This window comes from Mya arenaria, chromosome 16 (assembly GCF_026914265.1).
Source record: "Mya arenaria isolate MELC-2E11 chromosome 16, ASM2691426v1".
NCBI classification, from domain to species: Eukaryota; Metazoa; Mollusca; class Bivalvia; order Myida; family Myidae; genus Mya; species Mya arenaria.
Genome location: NC_069137.1, coordinates 4081422 through 4093921, shown reverse-complemented (window position 1 = coordinate 4093921; position 12500 = coordinate 4081422). Strand labels below are relative to the sequence as shown.

At 33.8% G+C, this 12500-nt stretch overlaps 1 protein-coding gene across 1 annotated transcript in view; it reads left to right on the top strand.

The window, feature by feature from the left end:
- The window catches only part of LOC128222370 (uncharacterized protein PF3D7_1120000-like), a 75706-nt gene that overhangs the window by 48566 nt on the left and 14640 nt on the right, over positions 1-12500 (top strand). Inside the window, exons 14-15 of the mRNA XM_052931345.1 lie at positions 11761-11808; positions 12206-12265. Coding sequence (XP_052787305.1) covers positions 11761-11808; positions 12206-12265 — 108 coding nt within the window. The remainder of the gene's footprint in view (positions 1-11760; positions 11809-12205; positions 12266-12500) is intronic.

Sequence of the window (12500 nt, the reverse complement as noted above, 5' to 3'; positions counted from 1 at the left end):
TTAAACTATTTATTGTGTTGCCATAAAATCTATCCTCTTAACTGCCGCTATAAATCCAATACTAGAATACCTTCACCAATTTATCCGAATTGTATATGAAAGGTAACTGTATACATTATAAGCAACTTTTATTTACTAACAAAGTTTGCACTGTGGCATAATTATTGGTGACTTATAAATGCATACCAAAGCAATGCAAATCTAAATCTCCGAAAAACATCAATCGTCGCCATGTTTATGCCTGTTGAACGTTAGTATTGTCATATACAATGCATCGAACCTTTTGATAGTGAAATATATGCCATGAAATTCAATAAAATAGTATAATTGATTCACACATCTTTAAACAAACTGCAGTCTGACCACATACAGTGTAGGGTTAGGGCTAGGGCGAACCCTACACTTAGAAACACATCTTATCAACGTCATTAATCTCGTCTCTACAACACAAAATGCAGCAATGAGGCTGATTGAACACTTTACCGTTTTGAGTATCTTGTTTAATGTGCATAATATATACCTATACAACATTATTTAACATTAAATGTACGTTTAATATACTCGTCTATTACATTACCTTCCGTTCATTCCATGTTCGCTAAACAAGCCAATGACATATATATATATATATATATATATGGGCCGCGTCGCGACAAAACCTGTCTTAATGACCAAAATATCGATTTTGAGTTTTCTACATTTTTATATACGTGTGTTTATAACAATAAAAAATATGTAATTTTATTTTTGATATCTTGTAAACTTTTTGAGATTTTCCACTTTAAGTGACACAGGGGTAAACGTCGATTTTTTGAAAACGCGTGACGTTATGACGTGAAATACCAACAACTGACGTAAAAAAAACTTTTTGATAATGAAGCGAACACCTGTCTTCATTAGTAAATATATTTATAAGAATATTACTGACATAGACCGTTTTAATTGTCTTATTTTCAATTTTTATTTCGTTGCTTAGCAACATAAGAACAATTAAGAATAACATGAATCATAGCATCAGAATGCAAAAAAAACAACTGCTTTTTAAAAACAAATCAACAACTTCATTTCCTTTCAATATAACTTTATTAGAGTTATTGTCTTAAATATATATGCATCTACAAAAGATGTCGTGAATTTACATGAACAATAGAACAATCACCGGCGACAAGGCATACACAGCTATATAGTGTTTGGTACGGGGCATAAAATGTCCTGGTACGGAGGCCGAACGTATGGTCGGACGCATTTATATAATGATTCTTGTCGGGGATGGTTAAATCCTGCAGCTTGAACAACATCCGGTCGGGCTTGGGTCTCGAACCGGAAGGCAGGATCCTGTAGAACGTTCAGCGTGTCCTCCTCTGCATCTCGCGACGTTCTTACTACAACGACACCAGGCTCAGTGGACGAAAATCGAAAGTACTGGTACTTCCTGAAATTTAATCATGCATGACACTTGATTAACAAGCGATTTTCATTAATAAATAAACGGATATTGGCTACTTATTACATACTGTAACATTTGCGGTTATTATTTATCTATGGGTTTTTAGTCAATCGTAAAACCATAATCATTATGTAGAAGGTATGGGCCTTTTATGAGTTATAATTGAACGTGACGTTACCTTATTCCATTGAGTGCTTTGAAATGATCGCCCAGGAAGCCTTTCCAGTTTCTCCAAGACCATGCTGGATAACGAACCGCTGTGTTAGAATATGAGGATTTATTCACAACGTCCTCCAGCTGATCCAGGCTTTCACAGTCCGTTCTCCTGTACAATCGCTTCACATTTCCAAACCCACTATCCACGAGGCATTTTGCATGTCCTGCAAGAGTTTGATAAACGGATTTATTAATTAAGAGCATGTGTATTTTGCACGATGTTAAAGTTGCAGAAACAAAAAGACGATGTTGTAAAAGCAGCAGGAGAATAAAATCTTAATATGAGCAAATGTGAATATGCATCTATATATTCGTATTCAAGAAATCGTTATATGTTTATGTATAAAAATATGCATATTTTTTACTATAATGACTTAGAAAGAAGAACCTGGTATTTGCATAAGATACTCAATGGTACTGTGCTGTTCGGTCATGACTCTCCACATGAAGTAGCCCACACACGCACAAAACTGCAAAGGTGCGACATTGTAAATTTTACGGACAATTACCAATAAAAATAGGAGGGACGGCGCAGAGTTAGAGTGTCTGCTTTCCGAGACAAAGAGGTGCAAAGTCCAATCACCAGTCGGGAAACATTCTTGTGACCACTCATATTGACACACAGTACTGGTGAGTTCAAGCAAGGAAATTGACTCGAGTTACTCTATAAGCTATCAGCTTTCGTCACAATTGAACTAAAATAAATTGGTATGCTAGTAATAAATTGTATATGCTTTGTGAAAGATTTGTTTTGTGTTTAAATTTACCTGGACAATTATCGGCGTGGATGGAGCAAGACGTTGATTGGCCGCCGTAGTTTTGAAGGGCCCAGTCTATCATTGAAATGACGGCATCTGGTCCGTGTGATTTCGAACCGTCTTTCCCCATGGTCTCGTTCTCGTCGATGAGGAAATTCAGCTGGTGTGGGTCGCCATCTATTCGGAATCCAAATATACTGATCTTCCGAAGGGACAAGAATAATAAGGGCCCCATTTGTCTGTAGTAATGCGGCAGGCTAACACTTTGGGCAAAGTCAAACGTGAAATGGTGGTACCGCTCACATTCAGCGGTGTGACGCGTCTCCGTACTGCGACGTATACAGTCATTGTACAACTCCCGTTCCTGGAAAAATGTTATAATCGTCTCTTTTATTTACCTTGAATATAACTCACTTTTACCAGAAATTGACATTGTCGTATAGTAATAGGTGAGAATAGCAGACTGTATTTGTGATTAAAGTAAGTATGCACATCATGATTTATGTACATAAATAAAATTATAACGGTGGGGGAGTCTAGTGGATAGTTGTGCACCTCGCACCTTAAAGGTCATGGGTTCGATCCACTACACGGGTACTTTCTTATTGCCTCTCGAGAACAGGAAATTGATGCGGCAGTTATTCATATTATCATCACAAAATAACTTCTTTGGCATACAAAAAAACTTTGTACTTTACCTGTTGTGCCTTCGTTATATGAGCGCTGTATGCATCCGCCGCTTCTTTTTTGTCGTCTTCCTCGACAGCGTCCATCACGCGTTTCCTGATTTTTTCGCATGTAGCACAGACGTCGTCACGCGGAGATGCGATTTTGATATGGGGTACACATGTCGACCAAATTGTCTTGAAGGCGGTCAGCTTCATACATCGAATGGGAACCACCGAATCTACAGCCTGTTTCTCATATTCCTTGAATGTCTTCAGTTTCGTTTCGCTTGCAGGGAGATAAGTTGGTGGAATATTGTCTCGCCCTCTTGGAGCTGCAGGCATTGGTAACCCCTCACGTTCTGCATAGTTCAGATGAAACTTTACCACGCGCTGCACATCGTCAAACGTTAGGGCGTGCTTGGACCGTCTTCCAGTATTTCCATGGGTCCTTGGAACGATCCCATTTGTTGCCATGTGCGCCATTAGACATTGTAAGGCACTTCTTCCTATGTCATAGCAGAGGTGAAATGTTCTCCTGCAAACAATGGACCCATTAAATTTAAATGTATAACGCATCCGTTGCCTCTTTTTTCCTTTCTTAGTTGTTGCCGTGGCGCGGTCGTCTTGTAAGATGGCCATAATATACATGTCTTTTTCATTTATGTCCATTTCTCTTAAGTTAAGTATGTGTTCATACACATTTCCTACATTAAGCTGTTGTGAACATTTCCTTTGACACCCACATCCATCTTTACACACTTTCTTTATATCTGTAAGCTCACAATTTTCAGCCACTTCAATATCGCTTTCATCTAATTCAGCCTCTCCATTGCCATCGCTGTCTGTATCTTCATCTACGATTTCTTGCTGCAAAATATAATCCCTCACACGTCCTTCCAATATCCCGCCAATTGTGTCAATATCATCGTTGTCGACTTCATAATCAACTTCACACGTCTCGTCTAACTCTTGTGATGCAAATGGTGGGGAAACTGGCGTTCTTCCAAAATGATATGAGTACACACTCTCTAACTCCTGAAAATATATTATAGGAAAAACCTCATTATATCTGTCATATGAACCGGGTAGTTTTGTATTATTTGAACCATTTTTTTTTCCAAATTTATCAATGATAAAACAATATATACCAACACAATTTAGTGGAAATGTGATTAAAGCAAAAAAAAAGTATAGCTCATATCAGGAATTGAACTTGAGTCTCCCGGGTGCTGCACAACACTGCGCCACAATTTCTTCAGTCTAACACTCAATTAACGTTATATATTACATCAACTCTTGGTCATAAAATCGATATAATGACTCGACACTTTTTCCATCTCATTTTAAACATATTTCGTTTTTTGAACATATTTATTCGTTTAGTGAACATATCTATTGGAATAGCATATTACAGTACTGTACAAAATACTAAACAATATAAATTCAAATACAGTAAAACAAAGAGATTTTCATTTTGAATGTCATTGCATCAAAATACGAATAAAATAATAGTAATTCTCATTTATAAAACTTTACGATGTCCAATTATAAACGTATATATTGACGGGTTGAGTTTAAGACAGGGAATAAGTTAACTTAACCAGTTTTATGGGATGTTATGATGCCGATATAAGGTGATGTATGCATGTAACGTTATTTATTTACATGTTATACCTAAGTGCATATGTATGGTAAAACCTAATTTACGCCCTCCTTTGACAGAACAAAATAATGAAATACATAAAAAGATAACTTACCTCCAACTCTGCATCCATTGTAACACATCTAAGTCAATAACCTGTACAAATATCTATTTTTTCTTCAGTGTTTACAAATCTAACTTCTTACTTCCTGGATAAAATACGTGACGTCATTTAAATCCGGTTTTCCATAAAACGTCATCAATGTCATTAAGACAGGTTTTGTCGCGACGCGGCCCATATATTATATCCCTTATTCACACACTATTCATAACATCAAATTCTGACCAACTTATCTCCTCTTGCCAGGGCAATGTCTTGGTCATCCCTTCTGCTATATTCAAGCCTATTGCATAAACGCATATAATTCAGTTAGTTATGTTAATCGACAATTGAACTGTAGTGAGCAGACCACATACATCATTAACACTACACTTTGTCCTTGCCAGGAACATCAATGATCCTGTCACCTTGTTGATCTTAACTTTAATTGACTTTCTTTTGCATTATGTTCTGTTCGGCTAATATTGGCTAGAAACCCCTTTTTATGATGACTTGATCTTCACATATCGCATAGACTGCCTAAAGCATTAACTTCTGACCATTTTATCACTTCTAAAAACGATTATAAAATTAAATATTGACCACCTTAATTTAGCGAGATGAGCCAATTGCATGGTCTTCTGATCATCTCATTCTCCCTTGAAACAGGTTCTTTGATTCAATCTAGTTCAAAGTTCTTAATGGTCATTTAAACAAAAGTCTTAGACTTAACAACTGTATTCATATTGATGTTGTTGATATTTCCCATCTTAGTTAGGCGTATAAGATCATCGAGGCATGTTAGTGATAGGGATGCACTAAATCTGTATAGTTGATTTAAAAAAAAATGCTGAATAAAAATATATGAGACGTGATCACTGTCACTTTTATGCATCATTACAGTATATGATCAACAAATATATTTTAACAGACATATTGCTTAGTTATATTAATAGTTTGCTATAATATCAAGTGAGATGATACCTGTCTTTAGTGAAAAAATTGAGTTGTTAATATTTTTAAATCAGATTTTCATATAAAATGTAGAATTATAAACAAGTATGCTTATGTCCATCATTTTGGCTTTGTATATATAATCGTTTTACATCAAGTCGTAATAATCAACAACAACAACATCCATATCAATATCAAAACAACAACAACAACTACAACAACAGCAACAACAACAACAGGAACAATAATTTGGTATTTGACATCCCGAGGGACCGGAATATGATTTCACAATCAGTTAATTGTCAAGATTAGAAAGTAATAATATAGTTAATAGCAAAGTCGTAAACAAAGATAATTTTTTTTTAATTTGTTTCCGATTATAAATAAAACTTTTGAAAAGGGAAGATAAAATAGAATGGTTCGAAAATGTATACCTCCACTGCCTTAGATTATTTTGGCCTAGTGTATGTTGTAGCAATATCTTAAAATTTGATTTAGGTTGCACTGACCACTTTTACGTAGCCAGTCGCACAAAACATAAGTCATTTGTCGCGCTACTGAGCAACGTACAAACCCTGCTCTCCAAAACCAACTTATGTCCCGTCAGTCCAAAATAATCGTACGACAGAGAACATGTTAAGTTGTTTTTGAACGTTGAATCATATTTCTACTTAAACGATGTGTGAATACGAAATAAGTCATTACTTTTAACGCTTGAACAATAGTGAGCTGACCACATACACCGTAAACACTACACCCTGAGAAAATCATCTCATTGCCACGAACATCAATGATCCTTTCTCAACAAAACAAAATGCAGCAATGAGTCTGATTGAAAACAGTTATTTGAATTTAGTTAATTCTAAAAGTTATATGCATTTAACAAATTAAACATTTTAGAACATTCCATGCAAATCTTAGCAAATACATACTAAACTATTGTATATAAAAAATATAGTTTATTTGGTACAAATAACACTTATCAATATATAAATATATACACATTCTCTTTTCATCATCTCGGTTTAGCTACACAAACCATTTGCCTTATCTTCTGATAATCTCATCTCCCATAGAAAGGTCTATTTTTATGCATCATTAAAGTATTTGATATACAAATATATCTTTAACAAATATTATGCTTAGTTTTGTATGTTGACATACTATCCAGTAAGTTAATACCTATCTCTTCAGGTCGGAGGAAAGAGGTAAAAAGTCTGAACAAATTGGCATTAATGTTTGATTTCCGCATACATTTTAAAAGTATGTGTAACTGGGTCCACAATCAGAAAAAAAACATCCATACAGGTTCTATACGTATTTATTAGGTTTAAATACACATAAAAGATTATCTCTTCCTTTATCGGTTTTGAAATACAGAAACGATTTCATCTAACAAATAATACAAATTAATATGAAACCTAATTACATTATATAAATGGTATATATATTCAAAATATTAAAACACTAACTTGTCCATTAAAACAATAACCCGTCGTTTAAAACATTGCCTCGAGACTTATCAACCCAATTACATATAGTGTCATTCATAATTATATTAAAACAAGACTGTAATATATTTTAAGTGTAGTTATTCATATTAACAAATACAGTTAATAAAAAAAACAATGACACAGCATACATACTCACATGAATGTTTATAATCATAACCTCAGCTCCAACTTCCACACACAGTTGCACTAAGATCACTGTGTTCAATTAAATGCATAGTTAATGGCATGCATATGAAAATCTAAGCCTTTCAAATACAAAATATTCAGTCACATATTACTGCCATTGTCCAACCTTCAAGACATTATTTAAGATTTTAACTCAGACGTGCTGAGGTCTAATGTTACGAGAACTAACGCCGTCTCTCGCGAGAACATTTCTGATCTATTCCAATTAGCTTTAGTACAAACGATCAATTCAGACCGGGTCACATATAAAAAAGAATGCAAATATTTATACCTCTGGCTGTGGATACATCATCGTGTTACAAAGAATCGCTATTATCAACAACAACGAGTTAAACAACAATAACAAGAGCAGCAACAACAACAAAAACAACTACAGAAAATAAAGATAACAACAACCACTACAATATAAACAAAATAAACAACAATAGGATCATCAATTTGTTAGTTGAAATACTCATCGACCCGAATATGATTTCATAAATGTACTTTCAGTAATAGTTATCACCAGTATTAACTATTGAAGCAGTTATTTGTCAAGATATCGAAAGTCATATTTCATGAATAAGAGCAAAGTCTTAAATGAAGATATAAATTCAATACTAACACTTGTCTTAAGTAACGTTTGAATCATTCGGTAAAGGAAAAGGCAATACAAAGGTTTGGGAATGTATACCTTCAGTGCCGTAGATTATTTCGGCCAAGTGTTTTAGGTTATCCTACGACATGTATTAAATCAACGTTTTTTGTAGCAATATCGTACACTATGACTTCGCCAGCACTCGATACCTTCACACTACTCATTCGCACAAAATATTGTTTATATGTGAGCGCTCCTTAGCAGCATTTAGCTCCGAAACTAACTTTTGTCGCCTTGTCCGATATAATCGTATGACAGTACTGATCGTAAGATGCATAAGAACGTTAACCACATTTAATTTAAAGCTTGTTTGAGTATACATGCAATAAGTAATTTAAATCACCGCTGGAACTGCAGTGATCTGACCACAACACTCTACGAAAATCTTCGCATTGTCATTAACATAATTGATATTGTCTCATCTAAATAAGATGCAGCATAGAGTCCGATTGAAAATGAATATAGTTCCGTTATTCGAATCTGGTTTATTCCAAAAGTTATATGAATTAAACAAATATAAAATAGAACATTGAATGCAAATATTAAAGAATACATGTTAAAAATATCGTAGGGGAAAAATAGTTTATTTGGTGCAGATAATTCTTATCAATAAAAATATCTACAAATATTTTCTTTTTATCATCTCGTTTTAGCTACATACACCTTTTGTCTTATTTTCAGATAATCCCATATCCCATTAAAACGTCTATTATATTATCCTCCCTACACTATTATAATCCAAAAATTCATTGATCATGTCATTTCTACTAAATACGCATACTACATTTTCTTATGAGCTCATCTTCAAATGTCACGTGTATGCACTATTTTTAGATTTTACCATCTTCTCTTTATAAACCCATATTGAATTACCTTCTGAATACCTCATCTCCGCTACACACATCTAATGCATTATGTCATGCGTATCTCAACTTCCCTAGACACACCTATTGCATTAAATTGTGTTTGTCTTTTATTCGCAAGATACACCTTTGCATTATTATTTGATCGTCGCATATGCCATGTACTTTCCTTTAGCATTAATTTCTGACAAACTCATCTTCTCTTGAAATGGCAATCGCATTATCTTCTTTCCATCCTATCTGCCCTATACACGTCAATTACATTACCTTTAAAACATCTAATCACCTCAAAAAACGTTTGTTTCATAATATGTTGACCACCGTAACTTGGTTAGCAGGTAACTCTTATATTGTCTTATGATATCACTTTCTCTTAAAAAGCTTCTTGATTCAGTATGCTTCAATCTGCCTTAGAGTCATCCAAATACTGTAATACCAAAGTGTCATATTGTTCAATTATGTTCATATTGATGCATATAATAGTTGCAAACAGATCACGGAGTTTGTAATCATCGACACACGTTGATGTTTAGGATACACTTGAACTGTACAATCACTTATAAATAAATATTGCTAAAATAAAAGAAATCAGAACATTTTACAAACATGTTGCTTAGTTTTGTTCACTGTTGTTTTATCCAGTTATATAATACCTGTCTCTTCAGGTATAGTGTAGATTGTGAGAACAAGAGGTAAGTTAAAATTGGCGTTATGAATGTTATAATGTTAGGTGTGTACATTCAATGTAGAATGCTACATAATAATAAAAAGTGTCAATTATTGATGTTGTGTTTATATTACATTACAAGTAATCTTTATAACTTACAAGAATAAAAACATCAACAACCTTTTAGCAACAACAACAACATACACAACATACACAATACCAACACCAAAAAAAATAAACATAAACAACAATTTGATAGTGAACATCGTGTGGGACTCGAATTTGATTTTTTGTATATATACTCCTAATTATAGTTATCATTAATATATACCGATAAAACATATTTATCCTAATAGTCAAAGTAATACCATAAATAATTGAAAACTCTTAAATGACCACAATAAACCAATAATATAATTGTTTTCATGTTAACTATTAATCTTATGACAAAAGAAAATGAAATACAAAGGTTGGGAATTTTATTTTTTTTTCTCTGCCTCAGATTGATTCTGGCTTACAGACCCGGGTAATCCTACGACTTTACTTATATCCTACGCTTCCGTTAAGTTATATCGTACGATTTGACTTCGACATCACTGACTAATGTCACACTACACAGTTGCACAAAATATAGTTCATATGTTAGCGCTTCTTAGCAACTTTCAAACCCAGCTCTCCGAAAACAACTTTAGTATCCCCTCGCTGCTATAATTGTACGGCAAACAAGATCGTAAGTTATATATGAACATTGGATCACATTAAGCATTGATATTGAACTAGTTTACTGGTATTAATACAGATAAAGTTATTTCATCAGTCGAAGCTTTGTATGCTTTTGTTACTCTTGTGGTCGTTAAGATATTCATGAAACCGACTGGTGCTTTGCATATACCAGTGTAGGCTAAAGATACGTTGTCGGCATTGCATTTCAACCCTAACATTGTAAATAAAGGATATAAAGGTCAAGGTATTTCAAAAGACGTTTAACTTGATTTTGTATGTATATTGTGCCGATATGCCAATTGATAATAATGATCACAATAGGGATTGTATGTAAGATGCGAATATTAACATGGACTATTCCGTCAGTTGACCTTAAACGGGTAAATGTGTGTGATCAATATGCACCTTTTAATCGTAGTACATACACGTAATCATTAAGTCGTCATTCAAAAAATGCACAGTTATAATTCAACTGTTTTATGTCTGGAAATATTCGTATTATCTACCTATTTAAAAGTAATGTAGCAGATATAGCAGGTAATTGAGGTAGTTAACGTTTCAGCCATCATTAAAATAACCAGACTCAGCTGTATATTGAATCGCTGTGTTATTTAGTTGTATTGTCATTAAATGATGCAATCCTATATCATTCTTGTAATTCTATTGTTATATTGAATTCAAATCTGTGTTGTTGTGCTTTCCAATTTACATCATGGAAAACAATGTTCTATTTACCCTGACAGGATTAAGTATCGTTAGCTTTTATCAATTAATTATAATCATATATGTACAATGTAAATGTGTGTATTATGGTTGTTTAATTTTTGTTGCGATTTAATTAAGAAATAGTCATCACAAAGCCAACTGTCATGCATAATACGATTTCAGTTTTACAAAGTGTCCCAAATAGATTTTAATTTTAAAAACATCATTAAAATTAATAAATTTTAGCATGATTTTGACGAACGCTGAAAACTAATAGAATCCCATTTCCACTTGAGTCCGTTTCCTTAAGAACCAGTTTTAAGTACAATTTGAGTTGTCATAAAATATACCCTTGATGGGACTCGAACCCACAACCTATTATGTGCAACGCGGACACAATAACCTTTAGACCACAATTAACATCATCTGATATGATAGGATCTGGCATGTATTGCCCACTATGTTAGTTGCATGTTTGACCAAGGTTTGTTTTAAGGATATATAAATATTATGAAACACACACGCATTGGCTCCTAATTCATTCAAACAGAACGATTTGTCGTTGACGCAATTAATTTAACTGTACATAGCAAATCCGATGAATACGAAGTATAAATGCTTGATATATGTGTGCATGTGTTAACCACTTATCATATATAAGAAGTATATGAACTTTTCAGGTCAATGGGGGTATGGGGAAAGTCAAGGATGGAAAAACAGCGGCAAAGGTAAGTACGTGTAGTAATATGGTGTCATATTTTCCGCTATTGTTTATTGATTTTTGATTATGTGACAATGTTGCAATTAATGTAGACTGCAATGTCATTTTGTGTGCATTTAGAATAACCACGGAAGATACTTTTAAAATTGGTGAGGTACGCAAAACTGACCGTATTGTTAACTTTATATAACGAAATTAAAATTATTCTAGCTAGGCGTTTGTGATAATCGACACATGTTAAGGATACACTTAATCTATACAATTGATTATAAAATAAAGAATTTCTGAAATAGATAATAAAAGCGATGATCACTGTCATTTCTACACATTAATATATTATATGCTATACAAATATATTTTTAACTAACATTACGCTAAGTTTTGTTTGCTGTTATTCTATCCAGTAAGATAATACCTGTATCTAAAAATCTGAACCTATCGGAAAAGGAAGAGGAAATACAAAGGTTTGGGAATTTTGTCAATTAACATCATAATCGTTAATGGCCAAACATTACTACTACTACTACTACTGCTACTGCTACTGCTACTGCTATTGCTGCTGTTGCTGCTGCAGCTGCTGCTGCTGCTGCTGCTGCTGCTGCTGCTGCTACTACTACTACTACTACTACTACTACTACTACTACTACTACTACTACTACTACTACTACTACTACTACTACTACTACTACTACTACTACT